The sequence below is a fragment of the Nycticebus coucang genome, chromosome 14 (assembly GCF_027406575.1).
Source record: "Nycticebus coucang isolate mNycCou1 chromosome 14, mNycCou1.pri, whole genome shotgun sequence".
In the NCBI taxonomy this organism is placed as follows: Eukaryota; Metazoa; Chordata; class Mammalia; order Primates; family Lorisidae; genus Nycticebus; species Nycticebus coucang.
Genome location: NC_069793.1, coordinates 22,416,577 through 22,442,162, shown reverse-complemented (window position 1 = coordinate 22,442,162; position 25,586 = coordinate 22,416,577). Strand labels below are relative to the sequence as shown.

The 25,586-nt window shown below is 39.6% G+C and overlaps 1 protein-coding gene and 1 non-coding gene across 2 annotated transcripts; one reads left to right on the top strand and one right to left on the bottom strand.

Annotated features, from left to right (window-relative positions):
* Window positions 1-7,437: 7,437 nt before the first annotated feature.
* On the bottom strand, window positions 7,438-9,731 carry LOC128565484 (high mobility group protein B1-like). Its single transcript, XM_053561978.1, has one exon. The coding sequence runs from the start codon at window positions 9,578-9,580 to the stop codon at window positions 8,933-8,935; it is 648 nt and encodes a 215-aa protein (XP_053417953.1). The 5' UTR covers window positions 9,581-9,731; the 3' UTR covers window positions 7,438-8,932.
* A 14,953-nt stretch (window positions 9,732-24,684) lies between these two features.
* Window positions 24,685-24,791, top strand: LOC128566122 (U6 spliceosomal RNA). Its single transcript, XR_008374418.1, has one exon. It is a non-coding gene; the product is annotated as a U6 spliceosomal RNA (small nuclear RNA).
* Window positions 24,792-25,586: the final 795 nt, after the last annotated feature.

The following is a 25,586-nucleotide window of genomic DNA, read 5'->3' as shown; positions in this document are numbered from 1 at the left end:
TGAGGCAGGAGAAAGCGAATGTGCCTATGAAAGGGCAACCCAAGGGATTCTTATTGTGATGAAGTATTTTGTATCTTGACTGTATAAATGTCAATGTTCCAGTTATAATAATGTGCTATATAGTTTTGCAAGATAACATCACTGGGGAAAACTGAGTACAGGGTACACAGATTTACACTGCATGTAAATCTATAATTATCCTAAATAAAAAGTTTAACTTACAAAATAAGAAGTAGAGTCCCAGAAAATACCTAGATAATACAGCCAAAAGTGGTTGTCTCTTAGAAGTAGATTTTAAGGGTAGAGAAGGATCAAGAATGGGATTGTTTGCTTTTATTAAAAGCCTTGTAGAATCATGTATACATGTTCAATAATGTGATAAAAATTAATTTTTAAAGTGCTGCAAATGCTACTGTGATGAAAGACTAAAACGGAATGGACTTGGAAGTCCACTCTTTTCTTTAAAGTGTTTAATTGAGCTATGGTCGAAGTACATATTTAATATATACAACTTGATGAGATTGGAGATAAGTGTATACACCCATGAAACCATCATCACAATCTCTGCCATAAACATATCTATTGCTCTCCAAAGTCTCCTCCCACCCAATTATTATTATTTCTGAGAAAAACATTTAATATAAGCAGCCCTGGGTAACCCCCATTTTTAGATTCCTTGTACACATGCTATTATGTAGTATTTGCCTTTCTGTGTCTAGCTTATTTCACTTAGCCTAACGTCCTGCAGGTTCATCAATGGTGTCTCATATGACAGGGAAAAGATGTTCACATTTATTGAGCACTTTCTATTTGCCAACCACTGTACTAAGCATTTTACATGCAGTATCCTGATTTAATCCTCAGGAAAATCTGTGAAGAAACTGCTCTTTTCTTTCCTTCCACTCATGTACACCTGAAGCTCAATGGTTTGAGAGATTTCCCCAAAGTCACATGCATAATCCAGGATGGAATTTGGATTTCAGAAGCTATCTTCTTAATGTTACTCCTTGGAGAGGTAAATAAGAAGCTATCAAAACCTCTTGGTACCAAGACCTTCTCCTGGGAAGAAAAACTTAAGGTGAAGTCAAGATTGGGCCTATTGGCCCAGTCAAATAGAGCTGCATTTGAGACCAAATTCCACAAATTACAGTTCTATGACCTAGCATGTGTCACTTATCCAGTCTTATCCTTGTCTATTATGTAGGAAAAATTAAACTACCCACTTCAGAGGGTTGTTGGGAGAATTTCATCAGACAACATATATTAAGTGCTCAGTGCAGCACCTGAGAAATTGCTCTCAATAAGAAATAACTGTTACTACAATGATCATTATGATTATCATAAATATTGACATCGCTATTTCTCATAACAGTTTTTAGGTCTAGCCCTTTCTCCTGTCCATATCCAGCAACTGTAGAACTTTCCTTTAAGATGACTCTGAACTTTATGTTTCTCCTCAGATGAGAGAGCAGAAAGTGCTAACTTTCATAAATGACATTACACAGAAAACGACCAGGGAATCTGTGATAGCTGAGCTTCTCTCTTTTAGTATTTAGAGATCTGGAAGGAAAAAACTGCCTGGCTAAGTAGCTACCTTTTCTTTCTTTCTTTTGTTGTTGCTGTTTTTTTTTTTTTTTTGTAGAGACAGAGTCTCACTGTACCGCCCTCAGTAGAGTGCCGTGGCGTCACACGGCTCACAGCAACCTCTAACTCCTGGGCTTACGCGATTCTCTTGCCTCAGCCTCCCGAGCAGCTGGGACTACAGGTGCCCGCCACAACGCCCGGCTATTTTTTTGTTGCAGTTTGGCCGGGGCTGGGTTTGAACCCGCCACCCTCGGCATATGGGGCCGGCACCCTACTCACTGAGCCACAGGTGCCGCCCGTGTTGTTGCTGTTTTTGTCGAGTTGATTTTTAATAAAATATATCAAACATGGAGAAAAATAAAAACTCTGAACACACCCAAATTCCTATCTCTTATATTTAACCAATATAAAATAAACATCTGTCCATATTTCATATCCTTTTGTTAGGAAATAAAACATGACTAATGCTGGTGAACACCTCTCCCATTTTTTTTCACCCTCACCCCTCCCTTCCCTAATTGCTAACTTGCCAAGGCAGCTTTGAATGGGTCTAGGTTTCTAGGCTGTGACTCAGGCAGCTCACTTCCTAGTTCCCAGAGCAGATATCACTACAGTCCATGAACCAGGAAGTTTATTTTTTTGTGTGTTTTTAGCTTTTTTTTTTTTCCGTTCTGCCCAATGTTAAGTACAAAAGAGGAAAGTTTATTGCTATTTTCCCAAAAAGATCATAGAAGTGCAACTGCAGACACTGAGGTACACTATGTCCTGATTCCGCTTTAGGGAACCCTTAAACCACATGATTTGAATAGAACTAACTCACTCTACCCTCTGTCTCCAGGGTCTGGCCAGTGGGATTACTTAATCCCCCTGACTACAACCACTGCTTTAGTGATCTGAGTTGCTCCAATTTAAAGCCAGCCCCAGAATTTTTACTGAAGCTACAGGAAAGAAATGCTACCTAACTTCCGTAGCCACCAAGTGAGAAAAATGGAAACCTGGTGCTTCAGGGGGCACTGCAAAAAGAGAAGCTGCCTGCGAACAAGCCCAGAGAAAAAACATCAGTGAATGATACCAATGAGTCCCCGAATCAAGTGGTGCCACTGGTAGGTGTATCATTGGAATTCCCAGTTAAAAGGCCAGTACATTCCCTTGTAATGACTTAAATTTTTGAGTTAAATTTGTTTTAATTAAAAGTTCCAGCCTGAACAATACAAAGCAAAACAATGAATAAGCATGACAGGAAATTTTAAGCAAGCACTTCGTATCAGCCCTACATCCCTCCAAGTACTTTACCTATGGAAACTCATTTAATCCCCACAAGAACCCTCTAAGATGTAGTTTCTAGTATGTTCCATACTTTACAGGTGAGGAAACCGAGCACAGAGAAGAACATTGAAATTTTTGACGGTGGAGCTGGAATTCAAATCCAAAAAAATCTGAGTTCAAATCTAAATTGTTAACTATAACTGTACAATTCATAAAGTGAATAGTTGTAGGATTTCATGACCATGTGAGCCATAGTTATCAAAGAAAATACATTCAATAAAAGGTATTATGTCTTCAACTGGACTCTAAAGGATGAGAAACATAAATGGTAGATATAAAAAGGGAAGGAAAATTCCATGAAGGGAAACGACTTGAGCAAAGGCAAAAATGGAACATTATAGCACTGTATTGGAGGGGATTGAGTGACCTCATATTGATTTTTTTTTTCATTCTAAGAAAAGAGAAACTTATATGAGTGTTAATGTGTACCATGATAATTATTTCAAGAACAGTAGAAAGAGAACAGGGTTAGCCAAATCCCTGAGGATATTTGATTTGAAGCCACTAATAAGGAAAGGTACCTTCTGCACCAATCTCTAGGTCTCTTTAACCATGTCAGAGCCTCAAGGGCAATCTTGGGATCTGGCTAATAGTTAAGAGCTTTAGAGCCAGATGAGTTACATTCAAACCCCACTTCTGCAACTAAATAGATTTTGCGATCTTGGGAAGCTATTTAACATCTCTGATGCTGTTTTCTCATCTGTAAAATGGGTTGAGAATCTCTAACTCACGGCATTGCCTCACAGTTTAAATAAAGTCAGTACATACGTACTTAGCAGTGTACCTGGACACAGCAAATTCTTTATATGGTCAGTACTACAAGTGACATTATTAATGTCAATTTCAAGTGAAAATGGAGCTGCATGCTATTTCTTGGTATTGCAAAAATCCAGGCAATTTGGCTAGATCATCTGAGCTGTTTATTTTCCCTAGAGTTGGGAAAAGGAGCCATTGAGGCCAGTGGAAACTGTCTACTGTTTTCCCTTTTCAAGGAAGACAGAGTAATTTTTCAGCTACTCAAATTATAAAGATGTTCAATCTGCTGATAATTTAATCTTAATTATAACCTCCATCCACAATGCTGGAATTGCAAGAGGAAAAAAGCAGAAATGAAACAGCAATTAACCTTTGATTCTGTGCTTATTTGCTCCTACCCAATATGGGTCAGTTGCCATAGAGATTATACCTACGTGATCTGGAGATGTGACCAAAGCCGCCTGGAGCCTCTGACCCGACCTCCTCTCAGTATGGCTTCAGGATAATTAAAAATCTCCTAAAAGAGAATTGAAAGTTAATCTGAAACTCTAATCCAAAGCAGACTTGAATGGAAGGAAAAGGAGGGGAGGAAGACAAAGCAGATGTGGAGATGGAGAAAAAAACTCAGACACACACTGCTTTGCCTAACATTGAAAAACATCCAATCTCTTTCATCAGAACTTTTTAGAGCCTGCCCATCTGTGGCTTTAGGAGAGACAATTAGGATGCAGAAGTAATGAGGGGCATGAAGAGAGTCGGTCATTTCTTTTAGGAGGGAACCTCTCAGCTTTGGGTTGTGACCAAGCCCACCTGAGCTAGGGAGGGGAAGGAGTTAGTGACAGTGACAGTGACCTTTCAATTCCAGTCTTGAGAAAAGTGGCTGGTCATAAGGCTACCAAGCAAAGTCAATGATAGCATGTGGTTATTTAGGGCCAGGTCATACCAGCAAAAGCATGGGAACAACCATCTGGCCATGACATCTAGTATGAAAGAACCAGCAAGCCCAGTCCCTAGAATCTTACTTCTGCACAGGAAATCCATTCTCCGTTTGCCCAGAGAACCCTTGGTAGCCAGATCGAGCTGGGTCCAGATCTGTCTCCACTTCCCAACTATTAGTAGATCCTGGCCCCTTACATTCTTTTTGACTCAACACCTATAAAAAAAAAAAAATCAAGGTCAGATAGATAATTAAGTTATTTCCCCCTCCAAATCTGTTAATTACCCAAGACAGTGCTAATTCATTATTAGAGAACAAAACAGCATCTGGCTCAAGTGGATTCTAATTAAGACTTGAGTAATATCTCTTGGAGCAATGACTTTGAAAGTTTTTTTTTTCTTTCATACACATAAGACCCTTGTAGGAGGAACACTCTCTAGGGTGCTTTGTAAATGCCTCCTCCTCGGTGAAGCCTTCCTTGACCAACCTCTGCAGTAGCCACCACCATTCTTGACCACATCATTCTCTTGTAAGTAAGGTCTTCACAGAATTCATTGCCTGCTGGAATAGTCTTGTTCATTTGTTTGCTAATATTTTCTATAAGCTTCATAAGAGCAGGAGAACTTGAAACCTTGTGTAAAATTGTACCTTCAGTGCCTAGAACAGTGCTTGGGCAGTGCAAACATTCAATATGCCTTTGTTGTCTGAATGAGTGACTATTCCCACAGGCTCACACAGTTTATGTGCAACTTAACAGCAAGCCCGTTGCCATTCCATCTTTCTTTCCCTCTCTGGAAAGTATTTCAAAATGTGCAAGTAAGAGTGACAGAATTATTGAACTATTTATTCTTTCTTTCAACCAATATTTATCAAATGTTTACTACATGTCAGGTACTGTGCTGGAAATAAAATGGTAAGTAAGTCAGACAAGGCTTCTGCCTTATGGTGGTTCCTTTATACAAGTGAAAAAATAGCTGCTGTACATTGATCTACAAATTTAAAGAGAGATTTGGTCCTTAATGAGGGTTATTATTACTGTGCTGAAAACTGGTAGGGCAATATGATATAACCAATGCAGGAGCAGCACCTAGGGGAAGCCAATTCAGTCCAGGTGGTCAGGAAAGTTCTCTCCCATTAGGTAATATTTGAGAAACCATCTTGGGAAGAGAAAGGAATTCGGGGCAGAGAAAACAGAAAATGAAAACTCCCTGAGGTGGGAAAGAGCTCAACACTTCAAAGAGCTCCAGGGTGGTGGACTAGGGGGAGAGAAAGAGATGCTGATGGAGGGATACAAGTACTTAGTGCAGGGCCTAAAGGAGGGGTCTGTATTTTATTTTGAGTACAATAGGAAAGCATCAACAGATTTAAGCAGGAAAATGACATAATCTGATTTACACATTAAGAAAATTACTCTGGCTTCTGGATGGAGAATGAAGGAAGGGGCAAGAACAGATGTGAGAGGGCAGGAAGGGGCCACTGCAACTATCCAAGCAAGAGATGATGCTTCCTGCTTTGTCCTTGGCTGGCTGCAAAGGCAAAGACAGAAAATAGAGATAATCTTATCTCATTCTAATATCTACTTCTATTAAAATTTTTAATAAATCATTTATTTACAAGTTTGTGTGCTTCGTTATAGTAACAAAGCATGTATTATATTTATTAGGATAAATACAATTGGCGGGACCACACCAATTCCCTCTCCTCCTCCCTTGTCCCCCCTCTCTTCATTCCTCTCTTCTTTCCTGCATAAGGATGTTGTGATGTCGTGGCTGGGAACTGCTATTCTGAAGAAATTAACCCTGGCTGGGTGGCTGACAAGAGGCCAGGTTTACACACATGCACCGACAGCCTTTCAAGTACCACTGCCTTCCTGCTTCTATATAGCCTGTAACCTCTGAGCACCACACATCAACCTTGGGCCTGACCTCAGCAATGTCACTTTGATCATGTCGCTTCAGGGTAGAGTCCATGACTGCTGGGTTAGTTAGTACCCTGACTCCACTGTCAACACTCTGGAATGATCAATATTACTGTACAGTTAGCCACTGCCAGACACTCACCAGTGACGCATAGACCGGGATCCCGGTTAACTTTGAGAAACATAGGTAGGGATGAACAATGCTTTGTCATCAAAGTCACCTTCCTCCTAGGATTACCCAAGCCAGTGATTCCCACTCTAGTTGTACAGTTATAATCATCAGTAGCTATTTTTTTAAATTTCAGTTTAATGTGAGAATACAAGCAAACAACTAGGTTACAATATTTCCATCTGTTAAGTAGAGCCCCTTTTGTAGTGGTGTCCTGCACCCAAAATATGTTTCATATACCCTTATATTGTACCCATTAAGTGGGACCACATCAATTCCCTCTCCTCCTCCTTTCTCCCCCTCTCTTCTTTCCTCTCCACTCAACATAAGTTTTTCTCTTATGTGGGCGTGTATTAGATCGTCTACTGGCTTCATGTTAGTATTAAGCACATTGGATATTTGCTTCTCCATTCTTGTGATGCTTTACTAAGAAGAATGTGTTAATATTCTTACATTCTAACCTGGACTCCATCCAAGTTAATATTAAAAATGTAAAGTCTCCATCATTTTTATGGCTTAATAGTATTCTATGATACACATATACCACAATTTGTTAATCCATTCCTGGGCTGATGGACCTATAGGTTGTTTCCACATCTTTTTTCCTCAAAGAACTCAAATTAGACCTCCCATTTGATCCCTAAATCCCATTACTAGACAGTAGCTTAAAAAAAAAAAATGTTGCAGAGCGAAGAATCTCCAGGTATAGAGTTCAGAGATTATTATGCTTTTATTTTTTTTTTTTTACCTCTGCAATTATTAGTTTATTAGTATAATCCAGGACTCAGATGTTCAGTATTCCTCCTGAAATTACATAAACAAATGCAAATGGAAAGAATCCAAGTCAAAATTATATAACAAAACAGCACTCCATCACAAAAGCGTGTAAAATTACAAGAACGCTATTTTAAAATACTGGCACTTTAAGAGAACGATAATCTCAAAAACCACAAAATTGCCAAATTGTTCCCTAAACTGCTAAGCAGATAAACATGACTAATGAATGAGTGTGGGTTTTGTAAGGAAAAATCAAATTCAAATAAATTGAGTAACTCGTATTAAGATGTGAAGTGTCTTTTTTCCTATCAATTTGATTTAAAAAGGGGCAAACCACAATACATGAAAATATAACCGATTTTAAATGTGGCATTATTTTAAAGGGTGGCCCAATTAATTAAAGATACTCTAAATGGAGAATCTGAAGTTTCCTGAGCAGTTCATATTTAGGTAAATGGGAAAAAGACATTTACAGCCAGCACTTTCTTAAGTCTTTGCCGGGACTAACATCAACAAAAAATGCAATATGGCAGTCTTGTATTTTAAGCTCACGCTTTTGGGGCTACATTCTCAGGTCTTCTTTAATGTGGGAACTGCAAAATATAACTGCCATTACATGGTAATGGGAGTTAAAGAATAGAGTCCTCATGTAAAGATTAGAACATACTTTTCTATTAGTCCTTCAAGGACAGACTTTCAAAACGTTTGATTCTAATAATCCCATGCTGTGAGTAGATTGCTTACTCTTCACTTTGTAAAATATAAATGGGCTATGTGAAATTTGTCATCAACTTTGTTGGAGTTTCAGTTATAGATGAAAACTATCTCAATTTAACTTTTATTACCCCCATCATGATATGCAGGGTGCGTAGACAAAAAGCTTTTTATCAGCTAATTATATGAAAAGATAAACAATGTAATAATTCATGTGATCCATAATGGGCAAAAAGCAAAAGACTAGCTTCCCCTCAAGAAGAAAAATTTCAGACCTATGAAAAGGACAACAGAACTAATAAAAAAAATTGTATTTACTTAGAAGCATTCAGAATGTCAACAAAACAGCTGCAACTTTTTTTTTGCAATTACAGAGTGGTATTCAGTTAACAGAACAACAATTATTTCGTATAAGCTGCATCAGAGACAACTGAAGATGAAAAAACTACCATCCCCATATATAACTAATTTGTGCTGTGCACCAACAAGAACCTGCTTTAAATTTCCATGCCAATTTACAACCCCCATACTGTACCAGGCAAGGTTAGTGGCTATTGAAAATACCACCAGGACAGGGCTATCTAAAGACACATTCGGTAGTGTGTTAACTATACAAAAAAAGACACTGTACAGTTTAAAAACAAATCTTACACAGCCTTACATTTCAATTTTTTTCTTTAAAAGGAGTGAGTTGTGTACAGGGGGGTTAAATGCTTTATAGACAAGAAAAAAAAACTGCGCTAGAACCAACTTATTCATCATCATCATCTTCTTCTTCTTCTTCATCTTCTTCATCTTCCTCCTCCTCTTCATCCTCTTCGTCTTCCTCATCTTCCTCCTCTTCCTTCTTTTTCTTGCTTTTTTCAGCCTTGACGACTCCCTTTTTCGCTGCATCAGGCTTTCCTTTAGCTCGGTATGCAGCAATATCCTTTTCGTATTTTTCCTTCAGCTTTGCAGCCTTCTTTTCATAAGGCTGCTTGTCATCCGCAGCAGTGTTATTCCACATCTCCCCCAGCTTCTTTGCAACATCACCAATGGATAGGCCAGGATGTTCTCCTTTGATTTTTGGGCGATACTCAGAACAGAACAAGAAAAAGGCCAAAGGAGGCCTCTTGGGTGCATTGGGATCCTTGAACTTCTTTTTTGTTTCCCCTTTAGGAGGGATATAGGTTTTCATTTCTCTTTCATAACGGGCCTTGTCCGCCTTTGCCATATCTTCAAATTTTCCTTTCTCTTTAGCAGACATGGTCTTCCCCCTCTCTGAGCACTTCTTAGAAAACTCTGAGAAGTTGACTGAAGCATCTGGGTGCTGCTTCTTGTGCTCCTCCCGACAAGTTTGCACAAAGAATGCATATGATGACATTTTGCCTCTCGGCTTCTTAGGATCTCCTTTGCCCATGTTTAGTTATTTTTCCTCAGCGAGGCACAGAGTCGCCCAGTGCCCGTCCGGCTCTCACTTGCCCCGGCGCTGTCTCTATGGAGCTCAATGTACTGCAATGGCTGTGAGAGCGGGAGCCAGACGCAGCCTCCTCACTCTCTCCGCTCTGTAACCAATTATTATGCTTTTAAGTCTCAAGTGATAAATGGGCATCCAGGTCTAAGAACCATAGGCCCTACCCCAATTGTCTTACCTATCACAGCTTGCCTTTGGAACCTCCTGCATTCCACCAGGAATGGAAGGCATGGTCATTATCACCTTGCCCATGTTATCTCATGTCATCCTCATATCTACCCTCTAAAGTAGCAGCATCAAGAAAGGCTGAAAAAACTCAGAGAAGCTACATAACATTCCTAAGTTCACATAGCCAATAAGACAGATTAGAGCTCACAACCAGGTCTTATTATTCCACAGCCTATGCTCTCGTTGCAACACAATCTCTTGGAGAAACCAAGGCTTCAATCCCAGTCCTGCCCATTACTACCTGTGTGACTGTGGATGTGTTATTTAACCTCTCAGAACCCAGGTCCCTCCCATAAACAGTTTTTTGTCCACCCTAGCCTTCCTCTCTCCAATACTTTCTCTACTAAGAGTCATTAGTTCTCAGAAGCATTGTATCCCCCATCTCCTTGTTTTGTTCTCTATCTGCCACAGTCATCTCACCATGGATGCTTTCAAATCTTGGCCAATGGTCCCCAGCACCTGGCATAGAGCTTGACCCAAAATAAGTAATCAATGTCCATTGAGTTACATAGTAGGCCTCCCACTGGAATATGACACAGAATTTGAGAATTTTGGTTGTATTCTCCCATTTAGTCCACTACAAGAGCCACTTTGGGCCTTACTGAGGTCTCCTACACATAGTGGAAAGCTGAAAAGGGCAAATTGTCTGTGTGACCCCAGAGACTCATTTAGGAGAATTAGCTGTATTTTTATAACTTTGTACATGTTATACATCAATTTATGCAGGAGAAAAAAAAAAGATCCAAATGCGAAATGTACCAAGAATAAGAGTGTTTTCCCATGGCATATAGTGTAAGTATTAGAGAATAATGCAATTCTACGGCCCTTGCCACCATCACAACCAAAGCTGGGGCTTCCAAATTATCAAAAGATGCCTCTTGTCAGCATGAAAATCAAAAATTAAGGAAAATTTCAGCCTTTTGTCCCCACTCCTATCCTTAGATTACTGTGCAATCTGAAGTCTACAGGAAAAAAAAAATACAGGGCTCACTTTTGCTCTTTAAACCCCTTGCAAAGCACCAAGAGCATATGTACAATTGAAAACTTTTGCATTAAAGAAAAAAACCTTCTTTTAATCTGAGAATGGATGCTTCTTTAAAAGATCTTCATGAGGTGGCAAGTGCTTACTCTAGTAATAATAATTTCATAGCACTGGTTCTTGTCTTCATTTGTTCATTCAACAAACATTTACTGAGTACCCATTGAGGACCTTAATCCCCTTCACTATGCAACTGGGCTTACCAGAGAGAACTTGATGAGATCCTTGTCAATAGAAAACTCACAATCCAAAGAGACAAAAACAATAAAATTTTATATGAACTTAAGCAACTTCTTCCATTTGACTTAGTTTATTAGAAAATGGAGAATAAAATCAATTTTCCATGGTTAGTATAATAGAATATAATTGTTTCATTGTGACATCTGGCATATAGTAGGTATTCAATAAATGAGAGTCATCACAATTATTATTGCTATAAGGGAATATAATGACAGTATTAGGGAACTGCAGAGGAAGGAACACCTAACTCAGTGGAACTATTCAGTGGGGGGAATGAAGGCATCGCGTCATCAAGTCAACACTCTACTTGAGAGATTTACAGCATCATTGTTTATGTACCACTTACGGATTCTGAATGCCTATTAACTTGTCATTTGGAGACCTCAGCTTGGATGTCTGTGTTTCTTTCTGTCCACAGTGACAGCTGATGTCTAGCCCTTCACTTTCCCTGATGGACCTAAGGTCTGCTAAGGAGAAAAATAAAAGGAAATTGAGAATATATAATTATTAAAATTAATTGCTCACAAACATTAAAAAATCAGATATCCAATTTCTAATGTTTATTTTCAGTCATAAAATATGGATAAGGATTTGCTGAAAGTCATTTATATTAAATTACTTTTATAATAATATTTAACTTTTAAGTTTTAAATATTTAGTGCTCCCTTTCTTGTTGTGTGCAAAGAAGCTTCTAGCTGTTTCTTAGAGAATTCAATGTCTATCCTATCTTGATGGCATACAGGGCTGGACCCTAAGACCAGTAGTTCTGAGAGTTCAGGCCAATGTATGTGTCAGTGACTTGACACTAGCCAATTCTCACACATTAAACAAAAATTCACTGAAGCCCTTGCTGTTCCAGATTCTGGATATAAGGATGTATAAAACTTTCCCCTGGAACTCAAAAACTGGCAAGAAAAATAGAAAGGAAAGCCCAATCATAACAAAGCATTGCCTACATTTCCCCCGCTAAATCACTTAATGGTTTTGAAATGCATTTTGCTCTTTCCCAATTCCAACTCTGTGCCCATACTACTCTCTCACCTTAAACAGCTCCTGTCTGTCTGCCTGTCCACCCCCTAATTCTCCTTGTTGACTTCAGTCATATCAGAGGTCATCATTTCCAGAATGCTCTCCCAAGCACCACTTGCAGTGTAATTTAGATGAGTCTTCTACAAACTCTCAATCTACCCTATGCATACATCAATCATAACATTCATCACACTACCCCACAATTGTTAATTCACGTCTGAGTCTCCTTTGCTAGCCTGTGACCTTCTTCTGTGTAATGTATTATTATATTCCTGTGGCCTCTCCAGTGTCTGACATGAATAGGTGTTCAATAAACTTCTGCCAAGTCAATAAATTAATTTAATAATTAATTAATTTAATACAATAAGTGTTAACAAGAGATGTGTTTGCTTAGTGTAATGCAAACACACAACAGCATGATAAACATAACAAATTCCCATATATCCATATGAACACTGACTGTGAGTGATCTTAACGTCCCACTTAAAAGACATAGACTGAATGGATGATAAAACACACTGTAAGAATATGATTTTCACAATTAACACATTTAACTCATAAGGACTTACACAGACTCAAGGTAAAAGGAAGTAATCCATGCAAATGGAAACCAAAACTGAGCTGGTATAGTCATTCTCAGATCCGTTAAAATAGACTTGACATCAACAATGGTAAAAAAGACAAAGTTGGTCATTACATATGGTAAAGGGAGTAATTCAACAAGAAGACATAGCTATCCTAAATACATATAGACCTAACACAGGAGCTCCCAGATTCACAAAGCAAATTATACTAGATCTAAACAAAAAAATAAATGGTAGTATCATAATTATCACGGACTTCAACACTGCACTGACAGAGCTGGACAGATCATTAAAGCTAAAAATCAATAAATAAACAGAAGAATTAAATAGGACTCTAGAACAAATAAATCTAACAGACATTTACTGAACATTCTACCCCAAGACTACTGAATATACATTCTTGTCATCAGCACACAGGACATTTTCCAAGATTGATCATATCTTAGGTCATAAAACAAATCTCATCAAATGTGAAAAAAATTAAAATCATTCTCAGACCACAGTGAAATAAAACTGAGAGAGGATACCAGAGAACGTTGAGAAGGTTGAGGTCCAGGAGAACAAGTCTTCTCAAGGAGACCACAAGGATACACCTGCGGGGTCCTTTCCATGGTGACTCAGCTCTTGGGAATTTGTAAACTTGACTTCCTGAAACCTGGAAATTTCCACTTCTGTGAAATTCTGTAGTTCTGTGGGGGCTGGAACAGCATCTCCCACTTTATTCAAACTGACCAATGAGAAAGGTACCTGCGGGTTGGAACTTTTTGACTGGAGATAAAAAGGGAAAGACCAAGCCAGTCAGGAAGTGTGGCCATTTCAAATTCTTCTATGCCATAAATTCCACTGGCTGAAATAAAGCACTTCCTCTTATAAACATGGTGTTTGGGTGCTCTTTCTCTCCAATGGGCCTCGTCTTCCTGCAATAAAACTAGAAATCAGTTCCAAAAGAAACATTCAAATCTATACAAAGTTAAATGGAAACTAAACAACTTGTTTTGAACAATCTTTGGATCAATGATGAAATTCAGATGAAATCAAAAGATTTCTCAAACTGAATGACACAGGGGACAAAAGCTTTCAAAATCTATGGGATACAGCAAAAGCAGACCTAAGGGAGGAGTTCATATCCTTAAATGCCTACATCAATAAATTAAAAAAAAAAATCCCACATTAACAACTGAATGTCACATCTCAAGGAACTAGAAAATGAAGAACAAACAAAGCCAACAAAATAACAAAACTCAGAGAAGAAATAAATGAAATGGAATTACAAAATACAAAAGGTCAATAAAAAAAGTATATTCTTTAAAAAGACAAACAAAATTGACAGACCATTAGCCAGATTAACCAAAAATAGAAGAGGAGTCACATGAACGCAATGAGAAGTGAGAAAGCAGAAATTACAACCACAGATACCACAGAAATACAGAACAGCATTTGTGAATACTATGAAGACCTCTATGTACACAAACTAGAAAATGTAGAGAAAATGAATAAATTCCTAGAAACATACAACCTCCTGAGCCTGAATCAGAAAACAACAGAAATCCCAAACAGACCAATAACAAGCAGTGAGATTGAACCAGTAATAAAAAATCCTCCAACAATAAAAAGCCCAGACCAGATTAATTCACAACCAAATTTCACCAGAGCTACAAAGAAGAAGTCCTACCTATCCATCAGAAATTATTTCATAACAACAAGGAGAGAATCCTTCCTAATGCAGTTTATGAAGTCAATATCACTTTGATACCAGAGACAGGAAATAACACCACCATCACAACAACAACAAAGAAAACTACATACCAATATCTTGTGAACATAAATACAAAAATCCTCAACAAAACACTATCAAACAAGAACCAATAGCACATCAAACAGAAAATGTATTGTGATTGAGTGGGTTTCACCCCAGGATGCAAGAGAAGCAAAAACAAAGACCATATGATCATCTCAGTTGATGAGGTAAAAGCATTTGGGGGGGGGGGGCGGAATCACTTCAGGATAAAAAGCCTCAAAGAAAGTAGGCATAGAGTGACTGTACCTCAAAATTATAAAAGCCATAGATGATAAACCCTCCTCAGTCACCATCACACTGAATGGGGAAATGTTGAAAGCATTCCCCTTAAGAACTAAAACAAGATAAGGGTGCCCACTGTCATCATTTTTAGTCAACAGAGTACTAGAATGTCTAGCCAGAGCAGTTAGGCAAGAGAAAGAAATAAAGGGCATCCAAATTAGGAAAGAGGAGTTCAAACTATCCCTGTTTTCTGATGGTATGATCTTTTATCTAGAAAACCTAAAAGACTTCACCAAAAGACTCAGAGAATTGTAAGTAAAATCAGCAAAGTCTTAGGTTACAAAATCAAATAAGTAGCATTTCTATACACTAATAACAGTAAAGCTGAGAGTCCAATCAAGGACTTAACAGAATTTATAAGAGTTAAAAAGAAAATAAAATACCTAGGAATATACATTACCAAGGAGGGGAAAGATCTCCACAAGGAGAACTATAAAACACTGATGAAAAAAAATCATAGATAACACAAACAAATGAAAAAATGAGTTTACCATGCTGATGCATTGGTAGACTTGACATTATTAAAAATGTCCATACTGCCCAAAGTGATTTACAGATTCAATGCAATCCTCATCAAAATACCAACATCATATTTCACAGATCTAGAAAATGTAATTCTAAGCTTCATTTGGCATCAAAAAAGAGCCATCTTAATCAAAAAGAATGAATCTGGAGGTATCACGTTACCTGACTTTAAATTATACTATGAGGCTATTACTACTAAAACAGCATGGTACTGATATAAAAGTAGAGACATAGAATCATGGAACAAAATTTAGAACCCAGAAATAAAACCATCTACCTTCCACCAACTGACCTTTGACAAAGCAGACAACATACCCAATGTTGAAAGGAACCCTATTCAATAAATGCTTCTGGGAAAACTGGATAGCCACATGCAGAAGAATGAAACAGGATCCCTATCTCTCATCATATACAAAAACTGATTCTAGATGGGCAGAAAAGTTAAACGTAAGGCATGAAACTATAAAAGTGCTAAAAGAAAAACTAGGAAAAAACTCTTCTAAACATCAGCTTAGGCAAAGAATTTATGATAAGAAGTATAGCAATAACAAATATAAATATGTGAGACAATAAAGTTTCTGCACAGCAAAGGAAATAATCAACAGAGAAAAAAGTGTGCCTACAGAATAGGATAAAATTTTTAAAAACTATATATCTGATAAAGAGATAGTACCAGAATAATCAAGGAACTCACACAAATCAGCAAGAGAAAAATAAACAATAAAAATTTCAAAAGTGGGCAAAAGCCGTGAACAGTCTTTCTTTTTTTTTTTTGTAGAGACAGTCTCACTTTGTGGCCCTCAGTAGAGTGCTGTGGCATCACAGAGCTCACAGCAACCTCCAGCTCTTGGGCTTATGCAATTCTCTTGCCTCAGCCTTCCGAGTAGCTGGGACTACAGGCGCCCGCCACAACACCGGGCTATTTTTTTGTTGCAGTTTGGCCAAGGCTGGGTATGAACCCGCCACCCTCAGTATATGGGGCCAGTGTCCCACCCACTGAGCCACAGGTGCCGCCTTTTTTTTTTTAATGAACAGAATTTTTCAAAAGAAGATAGACAAAAGGCAAAAAAAAATGCAAAGAAATGTTCAACATAACTAATAATCAGGGAAATGCAAATTAAAACCACAATGAGATACCACCTTATGCCTATCAAAATGGCCATTACTAAAAAGTCAAAAATTATATTAATAAATGCTGGCATAGATGTAGAGAGAAAGGAATGTATATACATCGTTGGTGGGACTCTAAACTATTATAATACAACCGCTATGAGAAACAGTATGAATATTCCTCAAAGAAATAAACACAGAATTACCATTCAATCCAGTAATCTCACTGCTGGGTAACTACTAAAAAAAAAAAAGTTCTTTTATAAGAAAGACACCTGCACTTGAATATTTATCACACCACAATTCACAATTGCAAAGATGTGGAATTCACCTAAGTGTCCATCAGTTGTTGAGTAGATAAAGAAAAAGTAGTGTGTATATACCATGGAGCAGAACTCAGCCATAAAAAGAAATGAAATAATGTCATTTGCAAAAACCTGGATGGAACTGGAGACCATCGTGCATAGTGAAGTACCTTAGGAACGTATAAACAAATACCACATGTACTCACTAATGATTGGGAGCTAAACGATGTGCAGACATGGGCACAAATAGTCTTAAAGAACTTTGGAAACCGAGAAGAGGAGAGGATGGAGGAGTAAAACTTACCTTTTGGGTGCAGTGAACCCTATTCTGGTGATGGGCACACTAAAAGTCCTGGCTTTAGCATTATATAAGGTATCCATGTAACAAAATATTTGTGTCCCCTTAATATTTTAAAATTTAAAAAACAAAATGTACAAATAGCCATGGTTTTTTAAATAAAAGACAAGTAATGGGGGAGAAACAGAGAGAAACATTGACGTACAATGAAATGCACTAAAGTGTGTAAAACACCAATCACTGTGCCTGGCACATAAGGGATGTGTAACAAATGTAGTGGTTCTGGTGGTAACTATTACAGTTGATCACTATTCACGGACAAGAGATTGTTATCATTTTCAGTATGGAAAAGAAGTAGGTGCCAGGTTCTAACCTATGCTGGGGGAATTAGCCACCAATTCAATTCACACCCTCTTTCCTCCATATCGATGCCTACAGCCACCACCCTGCTGTATGGGACGTCTTAGCCTTAGGTAAAGGACCATCCATCCAGTGCATACGCCCAGAGTATTGCCGTTCAGCCTTTAACTGCAGCTCTGATAAGCCACTGGGATCGCTCTGCCTGTCGCAGCACAGAAACTACCTACCATGGTATGTGGATGACATTGTATCCACCACTGGGTGCACAAATGTATGCTGGCTGGAAGAAGGTCTGATTGCCCAGCAAGTCCATTTGTTCTTCACTTTAAAGCGATCAATCATTTACTCAGATTTCAATGAAATGGCTTAAAACAGAGAAGAAAAAAGAGCCTAGAGCTTGGGCACAGTAAATTAGAGGCACATCTCAGCAGTGGCACTGAGCAGGCTGCCTCATCAAGAGCTGCAGAGCCCCAGGGGCCTTGAAATTCTGAGCCAGGAGCAGAGGGGGTACATCATGTGACTGAGTCTCAGCAGGAACCTGCTGCTCAGGTTCCAGTTAAGCTTCAGCTGCAGTCACTTGCTGTGGCAGTCAGAGCCTTTTCAGTTCAAGGCCCTCCCTGGGGTCCCACTCTCAACTTCTAGAGCACCTGCTTCTCCAGTTCATTTCAAGCAGCTCTCCTTCAGCAACTGCCAGTAAGTATGTGTACCAAAGACTTTCACCCATTCAGATCCTCTGACCCAGCAACTTCACCTTCTGTAATCTATTCCAACAGAATAAACCTGAATATGGTCAAACACAAAGATGCTCAGCATCAGTACTGTAATAGGAAAGCAGTGAACAAACAGATAAAATGGAATACCATTTCAGTCCAATATTGGAGGAAATTGCTCCAATTATAGTATGAAATATCAAGATTTTAAAATACATGTTTACCATGGATTTACGATAAATGAAAGTGTATCTATTATTATGTTAAGTGAGGAGAGTAAGAAACGACAGCAGTATGAATACTGTTCTGTTTAAAGAACAGAACTATGGTTATATAAAGTATTATCATTAGGGGAGCTATGTAAACAATACACAAAAAGTCCATACTATTTTTGCAACTTCTTATGAGTCTTAAACTGCTTCAAAATAAAAAGTTAATCTTTTAAGAATACAGAAACAATTGTGCATGAGGAGACAGCACAGTACAGGGAATATAGCATGTGAAGGTTCTCCTATCTCAGCATCACCAATATTTGTCAAAGTTTCCTTGCCTGATTTCTATAGTCTGAATGTATCCTCCAAAATTCTATTTTGGAAGCTCAGTGTCCAGTGCAATAGTGTTGGGAGGTGGGGCCTTTGGGGAGGTGTTTAGGTCATGAGGTCTCTTCACTCAAGAAGGAATTAACATCATTGTAAAAGGTGCTGTCAAGTTGAGCTGTGGGACTGGGTAATGGTTACAGTCTCCTCAGTCTAAGACACAGGATTCCCCCAATAACTCCAGTTTTCCCCGAAGTCATTTCCCCCATCAGACAACGGTTTTCTAGCCCAGCAATTCTCCACCACTCAGGAAGCTTTTAAGACTATGACAACAAACCCAAAAATTCTGATTTGCTTTGTCTGGGATGGGCTTAGCCTTAGGCACATACCATGGCCAGGATTGAGAACCACTGTCCTAACTTGTCATCCTTTCTCTTTCTCTATTCTCCACCTATCCTATGGCCCCCTGTGATCGTCCCCACCGCCTTCCCAAACTACGCTTATCAGTGGAACCAGAACGATCTTTCTCAAACAGATGTGACCATGAGAATCCCCTGTTTGTACAATTTCAGGAATTTCCTGGATTTACTACATGGGGATTTTAAGATGGTGCATGGACCCATTCCTGGTCCCAGACCTCTCTACTCTCAGCATCTTCTGCAGCCACCCCAGACTACCTGACATGCCCCAAACGTGCCATGCACTGTCATACTGGTAAGCTGAAACTCACCCCACTGCCCTTATTTGGAAGGCCCTCCCATCCCATTCCCTGCCTGCCCATTCACTCAGCTTTGCAAATCTATTGTCCCCTCCTCCCCTGATCCCCCCTTCTCTCCTCACTGCAGCCTCCAGAACTCTCCTCTGGTTCCTTTGGGAAAGCTAAGAATTCTGCAGTCCACATTCTTAACTGTCTGTTAGGAAGCTTCTAAAGCCCTCACCACACAACTTATTACAAGCGCATGTGTCTCTCACCTCTCCTTTGGGACTCTGAGCTCCTTAAGAGCTGTACCACATTCACTCCAGCACTTGTGGAGTATGATGAATATATAAAATAGCCCCTCAATATGTGTCGAGTAACTGAAAAAAATGAATAAACTGACATAACAAACTAACAAGCAAATGTTGTGTCATGTTTCCCTGAGAAAGGTTCAAACGATTTCCAAGGAGCCTCTTCCTCAGAACAAGGCCTCCTGATTAACAGCAGCTATGATGTAAATCAAATAGGGCACAGTGGCAGCCAAAAGTGAGCGAGAGCCAGCCAGAACCAGGCCTTCTCACAGGCTAACCCAGCTTTCTCAAGCTGGCAGCCCACACAAGAAGCAAGCAAACAGAGGCATTTCGTGTGACTCAAAAAGCGCTGTAAAACTTGGGAAATTTCACTGAAAATCCAGTTCTACACTTTCTCTGCAAGTACCTGAGGGTCAGGCAACCCTCAAGCTGAATTCCCACTAGGTTACAATATCTGCAGCTGAGTGGCAGCTGTCTCCTTTTGAGAAAGCACCTGTGCTCTCCAGTTTGCCACCGTCCCCTTTGGTCCCTGTTGCTTTCTCCCAATTCACCTCCCTCAGTGTATTTCCTGCCTGGCTCCTATAGGAATTCCAAGCTTGTGACCCTTGGTTTAAACGAGCAGTTCATCTTAAGGAGTTAAAACGCCTGTGTATGCTCATCCTTTGCACCAAAGAATAACAGAAAGAATCTCAGCAGCTGCGTTTCTCTCTGGGCTAGAAAGTGTAATAAAAACCCAGGTAACACTGCATGGATTTATCCCTGAGAATGCCAGGGGCCGACTGTGAAAAAAGAACAAGGTGAGGGAGCAGGAGGAAACCTATAGTGCAGAGAGGCTGTCTGGAAGTGTGACCCTCTGCTCCACCAGGCTGTGATAAGTTCCTCAGCAGGACTGTTTATGAGAGGTGAGGAAGGAGCCGGACAGTCCGCAAGCGGAGATGTTCAGGCAGGAAATCCCGAGCAGAGCTGCTGGACAAGCCGCTGTCTCATGAAGCTTTAGCTCCACTCACTGGTTAGCTATAAATTATGCTCTAGGAAGTCAGCAAAGCTCAGCAAAGAATTCAGGCAGCCACAAGGCACTGCTCAGAAATGGACCTTAAGCCCACACTTCACCAGAGCCCCTTGAATGGCAGTCACAACTGGTGTTAGGAAGAGCGGTTGGGCAGGAAGGGAGTTAAAATGTCCCCACCAGGGATGAGTGACCCATGTCTCACTTCGCCTGTTTCCTTGTCTTTCTTCTCCTTCCACTCTTGGAGACCTCACAAGGTTAGAAGAGACAATAGCTGATTTTTTCTAAGCATCCACCGCAGTTCAGCTCATGGGCAAACACAGGTTTGACCTTGGTACCATTTCAGATGCCCTTTTCTAGAAAAAAACACGATATAATTGTGGGTACAAAGTAGACTCAGTGCCTTGAAAGATCGAGATCCTCTGGACTATCCCCCCGACCAGGCGTTTGCTATATACTATCTCAGAGCACAGGGGTTGGACTTTAAGTCTGTCTCTGCCATCTGCTAGCAGATGGACAAATAACTAACTTAACCTCAGTTTTCTCCTCTTCAAAATCCATTCTCAGGTAAAGAACTGTCATTAATATGGTGACAAGGCTCACACAGGGCCCTGCTGAAGCTTGGATTTAGGTTTCCAGTCTTAATAGACAACAAATCATCTGGAAATACAGTCTCTAATCATTTCTGCATTCTAAGAGAGTACCACTGCTATGAAATAAACAACAGCATGATGTCACCAAGGCTGTGGCTCTCAACCTTCCTACTCAGAAGGATACGTGGGGAGTTTTAAAAACGTTGTCAATGACAAAGCCCTTTTCCAGAGATGCTGATTTAATCAATCTAGGGTTAATGCCCAGGCTTTGGGGGTTTTTTGTTTGTTTTTTTGTTTTTTGTCTTTTTTTTTGGGGGGGGGAGCTTTTTTCAATTCTCCAGGTTGTTTTAATGTGCAACCAGAGATGAAATCCCCTGCATGAAAGGACTGTTTCTTTAGTGGCTTGCCTTCCTCCTCGGCCACCTGTGTGCCAAATACAGCCCAATGGTGGCAATTTAAATTAGCATAGCCATCATGGAAAATAGTATAAAAGCCTGTCAAAAATCTACAAATAGAACTACCATGCTATCTGGCAATCCTGCTACTGGATTTTTATCCAAAAGAAAGGCAATCAGTGTATTGAAGAGGTATCTGAACTCTCATGTTTATTTTAGCACTATTCCCAAGATATGGAATCAACCTAACATCAACAATGAACACAAAAATGTATACATATACTCAGTGGAAAGTCAGAAGCAGGAATGAAATCCTGTCATTCACAGCAAGATGGATAAGCCTGGAGGACATTATGTTAAATAAAATAAGTCAGGTACAGAAAGATAAGTATCACATGTTCTCACTCATAAATGGGAACTAAAAAATGAGCTCATAAAAGTAGAGTGTAGAAATGTGGTTATTAGAGGCTGGGAACGTTAGGGGTGGGAAGGTTAGGGCATGGGAAGGATAAGGAGAAGTTGGTTAATGGATACAAAGTTGCAGCTTGACTGGGAAGAATAAATTCTAGTGTTCTGCAAGATGGCAGGTAACTATGGTTAACAATAATTTATTTAGTGTATACTTTCTAAAAGCTGGAAGAGTGGATTTTGAATCTTCCCAACATAAAGAAATGATAAACATTTGAGGTGATGATTATGCTAATTATCCTGATTTGATCCTTATATATTGTCTACACATATCAAAATATCTCTCTGTATCCCATAAATATGTATGTATAATTTTCATGTGTTCACAAAAAATAAAGGTGAAAAATAGGGCCCATCAGAGAGAACAGCAATAAGAGTGATCACTTCAAACATAATTTTTGTGTCTAGTGGACCCCAATCCTGGGACAGTGGCCAGCAAGGAAGACAGCACTGAGGAAAACGCAAAACTAACACAAAACAAGTGCATAAAACCTAGAAGCCTAAAAGGGCACACACTGTTTTGTGTGCCTGGTGGCAGCATGAGAACAATGCAGCACCTATCCTGTTTCATGGAATCTTTTTATTGGGTGCAGAGTATAAGTGCAAGAATGCACAGCAGTCAGCAGTCAGCAGTCAAGGTTAAGAATGAGAGAGGGAAGATCACAGCCCCCCAGCAAGGTTGAGTAAAGGGTAAGCAAGGACATAGGGTAATGGAACATCTGAAGTGGCCAGATAATGGTGCAAGCAGGAGAGAGAGGTAGGGAGAGCAAGTCTCATCACCTCAGACAGACATCTCCACTTCCCTAGCCTAAGCTACTGTGTGACTCTCCCTGCATGTGGAAAGTCTGCACTGCTGCTTTCCCCATGCAGGGAGAGTCACATAGAAATTCCTCTGACTGGGCATCTTACTCTGAGTTGGAAAGTCCATGAGGAATTCAGCCTGTCTGCCTCCCACAGTGTGGTACAGTCACAAAGCATTTGCACGGACCCACCCTCATCTAGTTTTCATAAGACTGCTGAGAGACAGATGCTACTTCTATGGTTCTCCTTTTATAATTAAGGAAATGAGCTCAGAAACAGGACTGGAATCCATAAAACTGTACTCATAAGCCAATAGCACAATATCTCAGGGTTAGGAAGGAGAATTCTGTGAGGCACTAAAAAGAGCATCAGAAGGTGTCAAAGAGCTGAGTTTCTAGTTCTGGCAGTTCAGCCTTGACTAAGTCACATTCTGTCTCTGTGAGGTACTTGGGCCATTTACAACACCAAGGGGCTGAGCTCTAAACTCTCTTTCACCCACTAAAGTCCAGGCTCAGGTCTGTCATTAAAGTGTGACTTTAAAACTTTAACTTCTCTGAGCTTCAAATTCTACTTCTCCACCTGCCAAATTGAAAATACGCAATTGATTAAGAGAGCAAGGTTGGAGAGTGTAGTGAAAGACATATGCTCCGTTTCCCTAAGATTTTGGCAGACAATAAAACACCTCTTGACTTTAATGGGTAGAAACTGTTGTCTTCTACAGTTCCATTGGCTTCTCCTTGCAAATGATTCATCATCTACAAGGTTAAAAGGTAAGGGGTAGACATTTAGTCATCCACATATCTTTATTTGGGAGAGGTGAACACTCTACAGGTCTGTTGTATTGAGGACTTTCCTTTCCTTGACCCCCTGCACTCACTTGGTGCGAAGAAGTCAGTCCCATTTCTCTACTTAGCTGGCAGTAGATACAAACATTCCCAAATGCTGATCCCAACATCCAGCTTCAGCAGGATGTTAGGGAAGTGTGAGGAAGGACTTCTGAGTACACGCTCAAGACCTGAGATCCAAGCCAAACAAAAAACCTGTAAGAGGAATCATATCTCAGGCTATCCAGGATTTGCCAGGAGGAATCTGATTAACTAGTCACTAAAATGTCAAATCATATCCCCTCTTTCCAATATCTCCAAAGTGTGGTTTAAAGGATCTAAAAAGATGATGGACAAGAAGTCTTTGCTTTTCCATCACTTTTCCAGCATAGGGTGAATATTTTAGAAGAAGCTGAGCCAACCAAGCTCCAAGGCAACATGAAGAATACCATTTACTCCAGGGATTCTTTTAGAAAGGCAATTTTATGTTTTAAGTGTAAATTTTAGGAATTGTTTAATTTGCATGGCACTTTTACCTCCCAGGCCTATATGCTGAGCCTCAGAATTCTTTTCTTTTTTTCTTTCTTTTTTTTTTTTTTGAGATAGAGTCTCCATGTATCACCCTGGGTAGAGTGCTGTGGCATCATAGCTCACAGAAACCTCAAACCATTGGGCTCAAGCAATCCTCTTGTCTCAGTCTCCCAAATAGCCAGAACTACAGGTGTCCACCACAATGTCTGGGTAAGTTTTTCTATTTTTAATAGAGATGGGGTCTCACTCTTATTCAGACTGGTCTCAAACACTTGAGTTCAAGTGATCCACCTGCCTCAGCCTCCCAGAGTGCTAAGAGTACAGGAGTAAGCCACCACACTCAACAGAGTGTCAGAATTCTAATGAAAATTTCTCCTTCAGTGCTCACTTTGGCAGCACATATACTAAAATCGGAATAATACAGAGAAGATTAGCATGGCCCCTGTGCAAGAATGACATGCAAATTCGTGAAGCATTCAATATTTAAAAAAAAAAAAAAGAAAAGAAAACTTCTCCTTCACCCAAGTTTACTCCTTTCAAGAAGATGCTTGAAATGGTCTTGTCTTTGGCTCTGTTTTTAGGTAAAGGGAGGGAGAAGTTCAGGAGAACCCATCAAACATGAAAATCTGAGTCATAGTGAAGCTGTGGACTACACAACACAAGGCAAGAGGAAGGGTACATCAGCTTTGGAGCCAAGCAAGCTGAGCCTGGATCTATGTGACTCTGGGCAATTTGTTTAATTTTCCCAGACTTATCTGTTTTCTTGGTCATAAAATGGAGAAAACCGTAGTACCTCTCTTTTCCAGTGGTGTGAAGACTCTAAGATACTGTGTATCCAGCATCTAGTGAGGTGGCTAGAACATGTTACCCGCTCAATTAATTTAGCCATTGTTTGAATTTCCAATTGGCCACTTACTAATAGTTGGGCAATATGCCTGTCCTTTCTGAGCTTCAATTTCCTTTCCTGAAAAACAGAAATAATAAAATATCCACACTGAATGATTGCCATGAGAACTGGAAAAAAGGCCAACATTATATTAGCACTTAGAAGGTATTCAATAAATATAGCTATTATTAAAGGGATCATAAAACTTTGGGGAAATTAAATGTGAGTCTTTATCAAGAATCATTTTAGGTTGGGCTTTTGAAAATTCCCTGCTTGACAACAAGCTATTCAAGAGAAGGAACTGTGCCTTTTTTCATCTCTGCACTCCTAGTGCCTGAAAACAACACCATTCAGAAAAACTTTATTTGGGTAAACTGGACAAATTGTTGGCCCGTT

Excerpts from the sequence above, each read along its gene's own strand:
- LOC128565484 (XM_053561978.1), bottom strand. The coding sequence starts at position 9,580 with ATGGGCAAAGGAGATCCTAAGAAGCCGAGAGGCAAAATGTCATCATAT.